The sequence below is a fragment of the Ixodes scapularis genome, unplaced genomic scaffold (genome assembly GCF_016920785.2).
Source record: "Ixodes scapularis isolate PalLabHiFi unplaced genomic scaffold, ASM1692078v2 PGA_scaffold9__187_contigs__length_104089568, whole genome shotgun sequence".
Classification (NCBI taxonomy): domain Eukaryota; kingdom Metazoa; phylum Arthropoda; class Arachnida; order Ixodida; family Ixodidae; genus Ixodes; species Ixodes scapularis.
The window spans coordinates 2117505-2133673 of NW_024609884.1; the positions used below are offsets into that span (position 1 = coordinate 2117505).

Below are 16169 nucleotides of genomic sequence, written 5' to 3' on the forward strand. Positions count from 1 at the left end.
CCTTCTAAGTAATCTTAATTTGAAAATTCTCCAAAAACACGTTCAAAACAGTCAAAATAGTCATATCACTGGATTCTTATTAAAAATCTCCAGAGCTCCCAGGCGATAATCAAAGGGTCGTACTAGGTCTTCAGAATGAACCTCAAAAAGTTTCAATACTCTCGTGCATTCCTGAAACTCATGTTTGTGTAGCGAAATTCACCCATGGAGTGACGAGCCGGTGAATCACCCTCAAGTCGCACACATCGACGCTTCCGGTAAAATCACTCTAAGAACGTGTTTTTATTTTATCTATTATGATGAACTGACTGTCGCATATGCCAGCGACACAAACAAGAGCTTCATTAACTGCACAGATACTGTTCTCTTCTACAATAACGAACTTTTAAAAAGGATATGAACTTTACCGACTATAGTATTCGAGACTTACACGTCCCTTCGGAAACAAACATTCCTAATGATTTATTCATGCGGAGAGACTTTCGCAGCCTCTCGAGATGCCCGAATATTGAAAGAAATGACTAAGGTAAGAAGTTTTTAAGAAGCTCACTTACAAAAACCTGAATTCTTTCCTTTTCTGGAAATGGTCGAGATCATTGCATGCTGTGTGGACGCACTGAGTGAAAATGTACTCCAGGGCTGCGGCTCGAGAAGGCAGTCCTCTCAACGCTCCACGCCATTTCTATCACTCTGTGCAAGCACTTTTCCACTTTGCAACCTGGTATGATTATGTATAAAAACAAAACAAACAAACAAATCTATTTTTGCGCAGTGATATCGAGCTCACAATCATGCGGTTGTTGGTTGGATTCCCGTTGCAGCGTAATTAGAAGTTGTTTTTTCTTTCTCCCCAATTTATCCGTCTTTTGTAGAGATTTTCCGCGGAGGTACGTTTCGGAACGGTTTCCGTGGCTCCTCATCCAACTTTCTCTTGAGGATCCAGCCCTTAAACACATTAGGGAGTTTTAGTAGATGGTTTTCACTTTCCGCTCCGAGCATGCCCAACTGCGCATGCGCAGCTGGCTACGCTCACACTCAGAGCGCATGCTTACTGGTGATTGTGCCGCTCCGTAGAGCGGAGCACGAAATCGGCAATTTAAAACTCGGTATTCTGTATATTTTTTTTTTTTGCAGCTGAAAATTGTTGTTGTTGGTCATATACCGAGAGACAGCGGATATGCTTGACAAAAAAAGAGAGAAATGTTTCGCCAACAATGTGCGAAAAAACGAAAGCGATTGCGATAGCACGCATACCTTCGGACGGAGGTGCGACGTGGTTAATTCTCATAGCCGTCGTAATTTGCGTCGTAGATGCCACTGTCGACTGCCATGAGTGCTCGGTGATCCGTGAAAGTAAGTGGATAAGCGCGGTGGAAGTTTCTAGAACCATCTAACATTACGCCTAGCAACTGGATACTGCTAAAGTGAGATTTTGTATAACGCGAGGAATGTTTGGAAACAACTGTTTGAAGCGGATGACACGAATATTTCTCCTTCGTCACGCCTCTTTTGGCGGGACGCCCAGGGCTGCTTTCTTCGCTCTCTTTGCGCGACACGGCCGACGGGAAGTCCCGACTTCGCTCTCCTCACGCCAAGAGGGGGAGACGAGTTTTTTCATTGCGGCGACGACAGCCTACGAGCTCGAAATCTCTGCAAAGTATCGCCCGTAAAAGCTGTCGCTTTAATATCGCTTTAAAATAAAGGCGCGCAGATGTAATCCAGAACTTTTAGTGGCACTGAGAAGGTGGTTGGCGGGATGATTTTTTTTCTTTTATTCTTACTTATATACAGGATGATAAGATGCAGCCACTAGTTTTATTAGGCGCACTGTTCCAGCCGGAGAGAGTGCCGGCACCTTGTGTGCTCCCCGCCGGAAGTGCGTGGCTGGATCTTCAGATCGTCTTGGAGGCCCCTTCGACCTCAGCTTGATCTTTGTGCTTTGCGACGGGCTGGACCGGCTTTCTGGCGGGGTCGTCACCTGGCTGCGACTCTTTTTTCAGATTTCCGGCCTCGAGTTCTTTCTTGAGGCTCTCCTCGATTTCCTTCATGAGCAGTGCTTTTGAAAATGTTGCCTGCCGCTCCCCGCTGGCAAGAGCTCCCTCGAGCTGCTTGTTCAGCGCCTTTTCGATCTCTTTCATGAGTTCCTCGGGAACTTCTTTGTCGACGCCGTCGGAACTGCTTTTCGCTGCCGGTTCAGCAACCTGAAGCTCGGAAACCACGGGAACGGGCACTGCGTCCTTGGGTGCCGATTGGATAAAATCCTTGGTGAGCACGACAAGCCCGTTGAGGGTCGTCTTCTGAGCGTCTTTCGAGGCCTGGAGCTTTGTCGGGGTGAGTGGCCGATCGGTGGGTTCTTTTACCGACTTCAGAGATGCTTTTTTTCTGGGTACCACGACGACCTTCTTACGAGGAATGCGCTGATAACTTGTTTCAGTGACTTGTGGGTAATCTTGAGCAAAGGCAGCTTCCAGAGTCTTGAGCAACGTGTCTGGTGCTGGTTCTCTGAAGCTGCTTGCTGCTTTCTTACGGTGTCCGGGAACCTCCTTGTGCGCTCCCTTGTAGCGAGACATGCTCCGGATGACGGTCTTTTTGAATACACCCCCTTGAGGAGCTGCGATCGGCTTGGCTTGCTTGCCACCCGCTGAAGGGTCCCCGGAAACCTGCTCGCTCCTGTCTTCTACCCTGGACTGTTTCCGACGGCTTCCTTTCTTGGCTTTGTTCCCTGCGATGAACGCGGTGCTTTCCACCTCAGTGCCACCCTGCTTCGATTGTTTCCTGACTTGCTTGGCTCGCTGGTACTTGGCCGTCGTGTACCTGTGGTACGACCTCGTTGTCGTTGATGGCGGAGTCGTCGTAGTGACCTGCGTGACCGGCGGTGGTGGCTCAGTCCTGGTAGCAGGCTTCACCTCCTTCGTTAACTTGTCTTTGGGTTGTGCGTTGCGTGTGGCTTCCTTCGAGACGGCGTAAGCTTGGTTGTCCTCCTCGTAGAACCGTTCGGCTTTTCCCATCTCTTCGTCGGTGAGGAACAGTGCATCCTCGTGGCCGATGTTCTCGTTGACGGCGTAGAAATCTGGCGCGCTGGCGCAAGGCACGGCATCGTCCGGGTAGGTGCAGGTGAGTGTGAGTTGGTCGAACATGGTCATGTTTCCGCACATGAAGCTATATAGCTGGTAGCGCGGAGGTCCCATGATCTTTGGCATCTCGTGGCATACGTGGAACACCTGGCAGTTGTTGTCGACGTCGGCGAAGTAACCGCTGCCACGGCACCGGAAAGAACTCTTGAGCATGCCCACCACGAACTCGGACCCGTCCGGGAGGCTGTACGATTCGCGCCTTTTCTGCGAAAACAGTTATGGAAATATCGCTTTATTCAGATCGTTGGATTGACACCCTACAACCTAAAAAAAATGAAGTAGTATTTCCTCTCTTAAAGGAGGAGCTCGCGTGTCCCCTATGCTCCTTTAGAAAGGGAGGGAAGTTGCTTTTACAAACCGGGGAGAAAATTTGCTCCTTCAAGATGGGAGGAAAATTGCCACCTGCTTTTGCTCGTGGAGAAAAAGTTTCTCCCAAAAGAAGGGAGGAAAACTGCCACCTTTTTTCTCCCAATGAAGGAAACTTTCTCCCCTTACTCCCCAGAAACGCTCAAAAGGGGGAACAAATGTTGGAGAAGCGCTAATTTTTTTTTTCAATTTTCCCCGACTTTTAGACGCTATATGGCAGATACATATACCTCACTGAACACGCAGAATAGAAAGAACACAAGCAGAACAGCATCCAAACAACAGCAACAACGCAGCGACACCATACAGCCACGCTTCCCCGCGTATATGAAGACGTGGGTTTCTGGCGGGCACTGTTAGTATATTAGTAGGAACATGAAAAGAAAAAGTAGTGCCAGAGGAAAAGAGAGGAACGACGTTTCCACCAAATGGTAGTATTTCCTGACAGCCGTTTGGTGGAAACGTATTTCCCCTCATTTCCTCTGGCACTTTTCTTTCCCTTAATTTCTCAACTTACTCTAACTTCGCTTTATCTATCTATGTATATGGTAGTCTTATTTTTGAATCCGACTTGGCCGATCACTGCCATCATTTGTCGCATATACACGGAGGCGGAGCAAATATTACTTCTACTTAATACTTATTCGAATCGCCTCCTGGAATAGTCCCATCTCTCACACATTGAAAAAAGCAAATGTAGATCATTAGGCTAATCAACTCAAATTTAATAATTATATATTTTTCATAATAGTTTGATTAATCATGTTGACAATGCAGTGTCGAAACGCAGTACACTGGCGCTGAACATTGCAATCAAGCTACTGCTTGGTTGCAGTGTTCTGCAACAGTGAAGGCTATTTTCAGTTTCGGTGTTGCTTACTACTAATTTTAATTGGTGCACAAGTATTTCAATGGATTTTTTAGACAAAGAATATTACTGAATTTAACAAGATTCGTTGCAAAAGCAGAGAAAAAATCTTCGGTCGTGCTTTGTCACCGGTATTACAGAGAAGTACGATTGTTCTAAATTTCTACATGGAGCATTTTTCCTATAAAAATTGAGTGCCGGAAGTGATAACGACACACGAACCATGACTTTGGCATTGCATTAAAAAACTAAAATGAGACTTTCCTTGGTGATATAATGCAACAACTTGAAAATATCACGTTGCACAAGTCAACGTTAAAAAGCCCGTGTTGAGAGGTTTAGTAGATCATTCAGTCACTACCGCAACTCTATACGCAAACTGCTACGACCTCCGCTACATGTACCATAGCGGAGCCGCGTTTTCATGTTTTAGTTGAACGTTTGCAACCCGGTACAGAATATAGCATTAGGAGAGGTAACGCAACGCCACTAGAGGCTCTTTCGGACACTAAAGCTGTTACTGACATTGCATTCCGTCTGTTACACTGTATTTCTCATTGAGCATTTCCTAGAAGGAAGAACGGTCTAAGACGACAACTAGGTTTCCATCGTACTCGTCGTTCCACTTGGCTCGCGACGAGACAGCGTTTGCAGCTCGAAACTGACCCGAAGTTTGGCCCGAGGGCAGTATCTTCCCACCAGTTTTTCGGTCGCATTACCAATGCGCGTGGTCAAAACGAGGAAACAGTAACACGCGAGAATGGCTGCACCGATTAGCATCTGCTAGCAGCACGTGAGGGGCCTGCGAACCAAGGCCGACGAGTTCATGCCCATCATAGTGACAATGAAGTTTGATGTTTTTTGCCTCAAAGAAACTTGGCTCTGTAATGGGATACCCAACTCCAACTGTTTTACACCTAACTGCAAAGTGTTAGTGTTAGCCGGGATTGAGAGTACCAGTTTACTGGTCGAAAGTTTGGTGGTGGTGTTTTAATTGCTACTCAGGCATTCCTTTCGTCACATCGTCGTTTTGACCTGGAATCACATTCTGATAGTGTCTGGTTAGAGATTAAGGCAATCTATGGCTTCAACTATCTAGTTGGAAACTATTATTTTACACCACTTTCCGATGAAGTAACATTCATAAAACATTTTGAGACGCTTAGTAAACAAACAAAGTTTTGGAAATACAGAGTAGAGATATATAGATATTTTATTCTTTCAGGAGTGGACTTGCCGCTGAGGTTAGCTAATTGCAACAAACCTAAAACATAAAAAAAGGCTTCGTGGTTATTGTCGTTCATGGACGACTACAGTGGCCTTGATCAACTTAATTAAAATAAGAATAGCGCTGGAAACGTTCTCGACCTTTTTTTATCTAACGGACCAGTCGATTCTGTAACCCCTGTTATAAATTCCTTAGTGCGAACAGGTGAGTTTCACCCACCATTCGAAATTATCTTCTGCCTTCGACAAAAAAAAAGCCAATATCCTGTAGGTATTCATTATCTCAGCACGTACAGATACTTCGAAAACTTTGATCGGAGCGGGGTTCTTGCAATAACTGACACGGAAATGGTGACAGAAGTTTTTTTCGATTGTTAAAGACGCGTGTGATACTTTTGTGCCTCGGCGAATTTTCGAGCCTTCAATTTATCCCTCATTGTTTTCCAAAGATCTAAAAACTTGCCTAAGTAAAAAGAAAAAAAAAAAAACTTTTACACGTTTTTTAAACGAACTGGCAATATTTTATGGTATACTCAGTTTAGCATTTATCGTGCGCTAGCTAAAAGGTTGTACGCTACAGATAAGTGCCTAAACCTTGACCGAATAGAGCGCAGCTTAAACCTAAGCCCAAAAAATGTTTGGAGGTTTGCAAAACAGCATACGCGCGATTCTAGCCAAACTATTTTCCTACGCGACCGCTCACTTAAAGGGGCACTGACACCCCAAGGGTCGTATTTTTTTTATTGTCTAAAATGATGCAAATTGTAGTCATAGACACGCAAAACAAACCGCATCGCGAAAACATTTTCCCACGCGCGCGCGCCTTTTTATTTTTGGCGTTCTTCTCCCGCTCCTCGCCTCCTCGCTTCTTTAAATCGTGACATCAAAAATAATGAAATTTAGAAGCTTTGTAGGTGACATTTCTATAACATTTAATAACGGCAATCGTAAAACATGTTTATTAACGCAATTGCAAACGCACCACGGCCCTTCTTTTTGAAATACCGAAAATCGGAGTCCAGTGTGATGTCGCTTTCTGGAATAGACCGATCTCACCAGCCAGTTTGACTACGCCACCGCTGCCGCAATGCATCGAGGGAACTTTAGTCTTTGTGCACGTGAGACAAACTCGCTGGAGCTCTGCGCGTGTAGAGCACGCGACGGCACGAGCCCTCTAGAGCGTGCACTGCCGTTCGCCTCCCGTGAACTGAAGTTATGGCGGCGTCACGCATGCGCCGAACGCTTGGTGAGATCGGTCTCGGAAAACATGCCGCCTGGGCAGGCGGCACCACTCGCACGGAATAAAATCGTTTTTTCTCGGTCCGCCAACGCCCTTATCTCCCGCTCCTTTCCTCCTTGCTTCGGGTCGCGGTGGCAACAGCACGGAGTCGTGAAAGAAAGTCGACTCTCAGGACTCCGCAATATTTCACGTCAACGAACCGGCGCGGATCGCGCGGGAACTTCAAATTCGGCATTTGGAAATTGTTTTTTTTTTTTCTTCATAAATACTAAATTCCCAAGTTTGGAATTTTGAGAGTAATGTCCCGGCATCGTTTTCAATCGTTTCGGATAATAACAGAAAAAAAAAATGATTTTGATGTGTCGGTGCCTCTTTAAGGATAGCTATGTTTCCGCCCCTGCAGAGGTTGCAGATATGTTTTCCGATTCCATCAGTGACTGCTGTTCCACCGTTCGACAAGCCGTTCAGCCTTCAAATATTAAAATCAACTGCCGTTACTTTTTGTCAGGTAGTAGATATCGAAGAAATCGCTGAAGCCATAAGAAACTAAAACCAAAATTATCTACTGGAGCTGACTCCATTATATCTTTTATTATTACTGATTGTGGTGAATTGTTTTTGCCTATTTTGAAGCTCGTCTTTAACCTCTCTCTTAGTTCCGGTGTCTTTCCATCGCTTTGTAAGAACGCGGTGTTGTACCTATTTTCAAAAGTGATGACGCCTCTGTTGCTAATAACTGTCGTCCCATATCTTTATTGTCTCGATTTCTTCGGTTTCAACGCGTTATGCATTACCGAATTCATTTTATTTCCACTAAAAATTTGCATATTTCAAGCACGGTTTCCTGACGGGACCGTCAGTTGAAACTAATTGTGTACTTTTTTGTTTTTTAACTTCTGTGCCCCTGTTGTAATGAACAGAGGTCAAATTGGTTTTATGTATTTTGATATGTCAAAAGCGTTTGATAAAGTAAACCACGAGTTGTTATTACATAAATTATCTTTATATGGTTGTTGTGCAGAGCTGTGCAAATGGTTTCAAAGCTACCTATCATGTCGTCCCAACCGTGTTCAAATAGATAATAGTCGCTCGAGGACTTTTTTTTTTTTTCAATTCCGTTCTTCTTCAAGGGTCTATTCTTGGCCCCCTTTTGTTCCTTTGTTATTTAGTGTCGTATGTTGAAAATGCCGTGTTGTTGTTGTTTTTATATGGCATTAAGCTTTTTATGAAAGTTTATACCGTGTCGCGCCTAGTTCAGTGATGTAAAGTGAATAGATTGTCACTGAACCCTCTCAAAACAAATATATTGTCCCTGTGTAGACATCTTAATGTATTCCATAACGATTATGTATTAAAAGAAACTTCAATTAAACGCATCTCTGTTGTAAGAGGCCTTGGCGTGAGCATAGGCCTCTTACATAGCCCCCCCCCCCCCCCCTTTCCCCTTACATATGGCAGCAGTGGCACAACAAAAAAATTCAAAAAGAAAACTAAGAGTAAAGCTAACAATTTCAGAGCAGACAACAGGACAATATTACAAAAAAGGTGCTACTTATACCCTATTCACTCGAGTAAGAGCCGCGCTGTTTATGAAGAAAATCTGAGGCATCGCTTTTCCGCGGAGCACGCATATTGTCAATCACCGTGATCGACTGCATGATTCCAGCTGCTTACTGGACAGAGATAACGTCTTCGTGCGAAGATACCATTTTTGAAGATTGCATTTGTATGGAGAATCGTGTTCTCGATCTTGTTATTCGCTATGTTATTTATGCGCAACGCAATGATTGGGTGTATATGTGTTGTGTGGGAAAGTATATACAAGGGCCTTGTTGATAAATAGTTCGGCTATTACTCGAGTAAATACGGTAAGAGGCTAACAAAAACAAAATGCATAAGTACATGCAAGCACAGCATTATTCAACTTAGCAAAAATTGAGGTTATGAAATATGAGAACTAAGCAATCATATTTGAAAAAAAAAAAGTATGCTCGGAGATTTGTTACAGATGTTCTGGGAAGATCAATGCTGTAAGTAACAAGAAAATTAACTAGTCGAGGAAGTGCATATCTTAACATTTGTTCAGCGTAGGTGGTTTTGCAAACAGGGAACGTCCAAAATTCCCGGTTTCGAGTAGGACATGTTGCTACTCTTGGCGAGAGAGACGCCAATTCACTAAGGGCCTGTAGATTTGTTTGTACTTTTGATTTGTAGGTCAGGCGTAAACGATATTTGTGTAATCTATTTACATGCATCAAATTTCAACTTTTGAAGAGAGGTTCACTAGGGTGATCGTATGAGACGTAACAAATACTTCGCAGTACATTCTTTTGTATTCCAAGTATTGTGTTTAAATTTGTATTTGTAGTATTACCTCATACAAAGAAGGACTAAGATGTGGGAGAGAAATAATTAATTATAAATAATTAATTTTACATTTGTTGGCAGAATATGGCGATGACAATACATTAAGCCTGCGGCTCGTGACAATTTTACCGAAATATAATTTACGCGTTCGTCTCAACTCATTCGATCCGTGAATATAACGCCAAGTGTCTTAAAACTAGACGGAATCTTTATTTTGGTTCCATTTAAAACAATATCACTAGTTATATTATCCTTCTTACTTTTTGGGCGAAATAAAATTGATTTTGTTAAAGCATTACATTGGCTTCAAGCAGCTAGGTCTTTCAACGTTTGATTTGCCTTAATTGCTATTTCTTGACAACAGTTACCGGTAAAAAATAAACTTGTATCATCACCGTAAATAGCGTATTTAAAGCTTATATTCATATTGGCAATATCATTAAAGTATAAATTAAAAAGAAAGGCGCCTAATATGCTTCCTTGTGGATCGCCAGATAAAATGGGTTTAATATCAGATGAATAACCATTTATATGAACGCATTGTTTACGATTAGCAAGGTAATATGCTATGAGAGTTGCAGCATGTCCACGAAATGCATACATTTGTCATTTTTTAGTAGCAGATTTTGATTTAAGAGACCGAATGCTTTGCTGAAATCAATAAAAATACCAAGAGTCATTATTTTTTCTTCAAAGCATTTTAAAATGTATTCTTTTTGCTCTAAAAGTGCAAGTTCTCTAGAACAGTGTTTGCGGAACCGAACCTCTGGTGGAGTGATTAAACCATGTTTATCTGCGTAATCTACCATACGCGAAATTAGGATTTTTTCGAGGCCTTTTGAAGACACCGATAAAATTGAGATTGGCCTGTAATTACCGAGATCATTCTTGTCACCTTTATTTTATAGAGAACGCTAACCTTTGCAATCTGCATTTTTTGGGGAGAAATACCCCATGGTACAAACACAAATTAAAGATATACGTCAAACAGGGCGATATAAGATCTAAAACGTATTTTATCGAACTTATTTGTATTTTGTAAGCGTCGCAGCTGCTACTATTCTTTGGTGATAAAAATGTTTGTGTCACCTCCTTATCAGTAACTGGCTGAAGAAAGATAGAGCTTTTACTTCTGCGTTCGATATACGCGCAAGCATTTGTAACGGGATTATTTCTTGATACCTTTACAAAATAATTATTGAAAGCGTTTGCTAGTGCTTGATCCGTTAGTGCTGTGTCATTCAGGCGAATTTTTTTTGGTATGTTTTATGTTATTAGAACGATTTAGAACATTGGTTAGCTTTTTCCACGTGACGTTTGTCCGCATTGCAGATGATATGAAGCAGTTACTAAAGTAACTTGCTCTAGCTGTTTTTAACTTCAAGATTTTCAGGCTCCCTTGTTTCCACAAACTTTTTGAACAAAACATTTTTTTATTAAGAAGTTCCGATGTTACCTATGGTTTACGATATATTTTGGGTAATCTAACAGATTTATAAAGAAAGCACACTTTATATAGTAGCTGAAATTTGTTTAAGAACAAATTATAGGCTTCGTCAGCGTTCATTTCATTATAGACTGCTTTCCAGTCTAGTTCCGAGAGTTTAGTCCTAAATTCACGAATGCTATACTCAGTAATATTCTGAGAGGATCCACGAATTCTGTTCCTTGTAGTTTTAGATATTTCCTTTTTGATACACAAAAATATACCGGGATGATCACTTATATCTGAGCTAATTATCCCCGATTTTATACAGGGTAATTCAAAACGTGTTATAAACAAATCGAGCAAATTTGCTGATTCTGCTGATTCTGGTAGGTTAGGTAATGACATTCGTACTGTTAATTAGTAGTTCTAGTTGTCTTTTATTTGGGGTGCCTTGAAGCATATTCAGATTAAAAGCACCACCCGGAATAATATTATATCTGTTTTCTGTTGCGAACCGGAAATATGTTTCCAGAAAAGCAAAGAGAGACACCAAACTGCCGTCCGGCGGCCCACAAAACACAAAGATAATATTCTTGTTCACAAGCAGGGATAGCATTTCATAGTCTTTATTATTCATGGAGTATTCTTTTAAAACTTCACCACACATATTATATCTCTAAGCATTAACGACACACCTCCTCCGCGCCGAGTTGTTCTACTCAGGAAGTATCCATAATACATTGGCAGTTGAAAAACATCACTGTCGTCTGAATACCATGTTTCTGAAAGCATAACATCCAACAGAAAACATAAAGCAAGCTCTTCAGTTTTGTTCCGAGCTGATGGAGTGTTTAAGTGAATACATTTGAACGACTTCCTATACTCATTCCCGAGATGAGATTTTAATTCAGAGGCAGCAGAAGAGTTTTGATCTGGCATATATTTTATGGGCGCAGTCGTGAAGCAAAAACAATACCATTTTTCAGTTCAAATGCTGCAAGTGTATCTCGCTCCTGATAAAAATGGCCCATCCATTCGCCTCACGAAAATTTTACCGTTTCGGTGCAACGTAATAATTTTGATTTGCCCATTCCCTTGTTTTCTAAATATGTTTAAATTTGCTTCTTTTATCAGTGCGTCCAGTAAGGTTGCGACGATATGGTTGAGATCCGCGTTGTTGACACCGGGTTGACTTGGTCGTGTACAGTCGCGCTCGTTTCGGGACATGAAAGGAACCGCGCGAAAATATGCTAAATCAGCAGCATAAAAAAAAAAGCCGTTTTTTTTGTTTGCCGAGTGCGTCACTTTATGTTTATCAGAAAATGCAGCGCAAACTAAAAAGAAACAGCGCTGAACCGTCGGCTGTGGCGAATCCTCCATTCCTTCAAGACCGCGGATCTACCCTCCCTCCCCACTTCGCCTTTCCTTTCTTTCTTTCTTCTAAGTGGACTCTTGCCGAATGAACACTTAACCTCGTTTTCGGGATCCGTTGCTCCGTTCCCTCGCCGAATCGTCGTTTCAGCGTCATTTCTTGTGCGGGGCTGAGGTGTTCGAAAATACGTGTTTCCCGCAAGCCGGTCGTGGTCTCGATGTTGACGGACCACAACGAGTGTCGGACGCAGTCGATCATCGTAAGGCAGTGATCGTTCTTGCCAACATGCTGTTCTGTTTTACGTAGAACTGAAATCAAGGCCGGAGGGATAATCTTTCGTTGTATGGTACGTACGCTTTATTTCCTGAGTATACGTTTCTCGCGGAGGTGGAGGGGTTAGAAACCGGGTCGACCCGAATAAAGCAGCGATCTTGGCAGCTACGTGATCACGCTAACCTTTCAAGATCACGACGATTCATTTCCCGTGCTCCCTACTTGTCTACTAGCAAGTACCACGACAAAAGTGACCGTGTGTGGCATGCCAGTGATAAATCGGCAAATATACTTCTTGCAGCAGCAAGGTTTCGTCTACCTTGGACAAGCGCGATCTCGAAGCGGGCACAAACGGCGTGGTTCTCGCGAGACAGACGCCGCGCTCCGCGCTTCGCTATTTTGCAAAACTAGCGTACTTCCGCCAGCCTCCGCAGCCTCGCTACTTCTCCGCTAGCATCACGCATGCGCAGTAGGGGGGTCGCTTTAGCGTAGAGCGCTACGGGAGAACCAGAATGATCTACTAAAACTCTCTATTGTTGTAATGCTCCTGATACACTGTGCATAGTGCAAGAGCAATGCATACAGTTATTATTAATGCAATCTAAATTCAACGCACCGTTCTAAGAGCTCTAAGTTTGTAAAAAGCAACCAAGCACTCAAGTTGCCGTCACCGCCATTAGACATTCTGGCGGTGGCAGCTGCCGCCGCGAACATGGAAGAGGAAGATTTCGTCCCTTTTTCCAGCGCCACCAGACGGCGCTGGATGGGAATCGGTGAAATGGAAAAACGGCAGCAATTTCCTCCGCTTTCGCTGGCGACAATCAGGAAAAAAGATTTTTTTCTTTAATTTTATTTCTTTTTGCCCCTTTTTTGGAGTGTAGTATCGTTGCATATTTGATTTAGCTTTTATTTGAGTGTACAGACGAGTGTCAATACGAATGCAATTTGCGGCCACCAAACGATGCCCGAGATGGAAGCGAATTTCTTCAGTTTTACCACGAGTGGCCTCTCTCCATGTATGTCAAAACAATCCTTGCACAGTACAGAGGCTTGTTTTCGACGTTGCTGATGTGATTACTTGTTGGTATCTTTCTTAACAGGTATACTGTGTTGTCATCTGTTCAATGACAAGATATGCGACTGAACACAGGTTGTTCTAGCACAGTAGTGATATTGTTAGAGTAGCTCGCGTTACATCTTTCTCATATAAACGTATTAGTGAACATTTTAAGATTGTTACCTTATGCCGTTACACGCAAACATGAAAAAAAATTTAGCATATACGGTGGGAACTGAGGGTCGAGGCGGGTTGTTACATATAAAACCTAACGCTTATGATTAGAGCAATGATCGTGATTATCCTTCCCATGCACAAGTCTTCATCTAATAAGAATATTTGACGTAACACTTACCCGAACAAGTCCTCCGGACGCCGCACCAGTCAGCACTAAATGTTGAGTTATAAAAAGTAAATAACATAACAGTTTTAACTCAAGACCAGAAGTGCGTCACTATCTATCAGACCAGTTTATTCCACTAAAACAAGCCACAAGAATAAAGCACTAAAGACAAATAAACTTACACAGGAACGTCATGGCGAAGTTCATCTTGTTCCTATCAAAGAAAATAAACTCACATTAGGTATTGCAAAGTTTTTTTGTTCAAAGCACGCATCCTCGCCAATGTGAAACTGATTTTCAGCAATGGCTGCACCATGGTACAGCCATTGCTGAAAAAATAATACTCTTAGAAAAAAGGGCCCATATAGTCCTCCTGAAAAGGAGGAGCGCTCTTGGGACCTATGTTCACTCAGAAGGGGAAAAACTTTCCTCCCTGAAAGCTGGAGAGCAAAGTTCCTTCGTCGTCTGCATCTCATTACGGCGGTCCCGAATCGAGCGAATCCAGCTCAGTAAGGCTTAACGAGGACGCTACATCTATTACACGGGGCGAGGGGAGCAGCAAATAAAAGCGTAACACGCTTTTTCTTTCTCTGCCGTTTCCCTGCCGTTCTCTTTCAGACAGTGAGCGGGTAACTTCTATACTCTACCTCAGCATAACGTGGACAGTGCTTAGAAGGGTAAGCTTGGCGAGTGTCCTTATTGATGCGTATGCATTTGTGCAGCTGAGGCACTTGTTAAATAAAGTAGCTCGTACAGCTATATCGTTAAAAAAAACATCTTTTGGGGCGTGCCAAAGGAATTTCAAGACCTATCTTTGTTTGTACTGTCCTATTACGCATCGACTCCTGCGACTAGATGGGAGTCGATCGAGCCTGTGGGAAAATAGATTGCCTGTCAGATAAATTTTTTTTTTGCATTTAATTGGTATATCAGTATTCAGTTAGGTATCCCAAGTCGTTAGTTGTTGAGACGCAGTTTCTCTGCAAGTCAAAGTAATTTGTAACATTCCTAGAGTTGCTTGTTCAATAATTGCGTCGTCGAGGTCATGTACTGAGCTCGAACATTCGCTGGCCACAAGCTGATGGTGTGGTGACAGGCAGCAAACATCCCGGTTATAGATTCTGAGTACCTACCTCGCCACGTAGCTCAAGACGAGGCCAGGGCCCCACTTGCAAACATCTCCTCTCTTTAAGCTGGAACAGTTTTGACACTACGAGCCATTGCAGCGAAAACAGCGTGGCACGTGATTATAAGCTCGACGTACTGTGGCGTCCAACTGCAAGGTCACGTGGCTTGATTTCTGCACTGAATTCGCAACTATGGCTCAAAGCATCCGCCGGGGTCAACTTGAAGCTGAGGTAATTTAGAAAAATGCTTCCGGTTTTTAGTGTTGCCTGGCAAGGTTAACGATTTGGTAATATAGGGCTGCATTGAAATGTCAGCGTATTCATGACAGTACCACCTAATGAATACATGCTATCAAACTCTCCGTCTACCAGTTCGGCCGGCCCTTGCGGAAGGGCCGAGCAAGCCTGAACTGCCGAGTGCGGGCCCGGGCTAGGCCGACGACTGCGAAAGAGCCGGAAGGGGTGTCGAGGCCGAAAGAGGGGGAAGGCTGGGCACGGCGGTACGGCTGAAGGAAGCGTAAGGGCCGAGAACGGGGGTAGGGATTAAAGCGATCAGTGCACGCGTGGCTCCTCCGTCGACGCGGGAATTCGTTGGTAAGAAGACCGATAGATGGCGCGCCCTGTTTTCGTACCTTTCTGTTTACAGACCTGTCTCGTTTGACGAGTTTTGTCTGAAAACCTGCTTTTTTTTTTTTTTTTTTTAGAGCACAGCTTTTAGGCGCCCGTATGCGTGTTTCGCGGCGTTGGCGTCGGCGTAACCAGGTTAAATTTAGCGGGAAAATTGACGTCACGTGAGCTCAATGCCAATTCAATTTCCCGCTAAATTTAGCGGGGTGGTTACGCCGACGGCGACGCCGCGAAACCCGGATACGGGCGCCCAACCTAAAAAAAAAAAAAAGTCAAATTCGGGGGTTTTACGTGCCAAACCAACGACGGGCATCTGGCACGCCACAGCGGAGGACTGAGGATTAATTTGGACCACCCGGGTGGTCTTTTGACGTACAACCGAAAACTCGGTTACACGGCGCCTTCTCCGCAATAAGCCTCCGTCAGATTGCGGGCACCTCGGTCGGGATTCGAACCCGCCACCTGGGGATCTGTAGGCCGGCGCTCTCGCCTCGGAGCCACCGAGGCAGCTCGCCCAACCTAAGAGCTGCGCTCTAAAAAGCCGGGAAAGCTACACTTAAGCGGTTTGTGCGGGTGAGTTATTCGGCCAGGGAGACGTAATGCAGGGGGCTAATGATAACGATCAGTCGGCTTATTAAGTATAATTTGTTCATTAACTTTTTAATTAGTGAAACTAGACATAAGGTTTCAATTAGAAACTTGCCAGGCATTATGAAAATAGAAAGAGGCAACATTTTAC

At 43.6% G+C, this 16169-nt stretch overlaps 1 protein-coding gene across 1 annotated transcript; it reads right to left on the reverse strand.

The window, feature by feature from the left end:
* Nucleotides 1-1892: 1892 nt before the first annotated feature.
* On the reverse strand, nucleotides 1893-13883 carry LOC115330569. Its single transcript, XM_042287208.1, has 3 exons — nucleotides 13859-13883; nucleotides 13689-13723; nucleotides 1893-3338 (listed from the first exon to the last, which is right to left on the reverse strand). Exons 1-3 carry the CDS (start codon nucleotides 13881-13883, stop codon nucleotides 1893-1895), a joined length of 1506 nt encoding a protein of 501 aa, XP_042143142.1.
* Between the last annotated feature and the right edge of the window lie 2286 nt (nucleotides 13884-16169).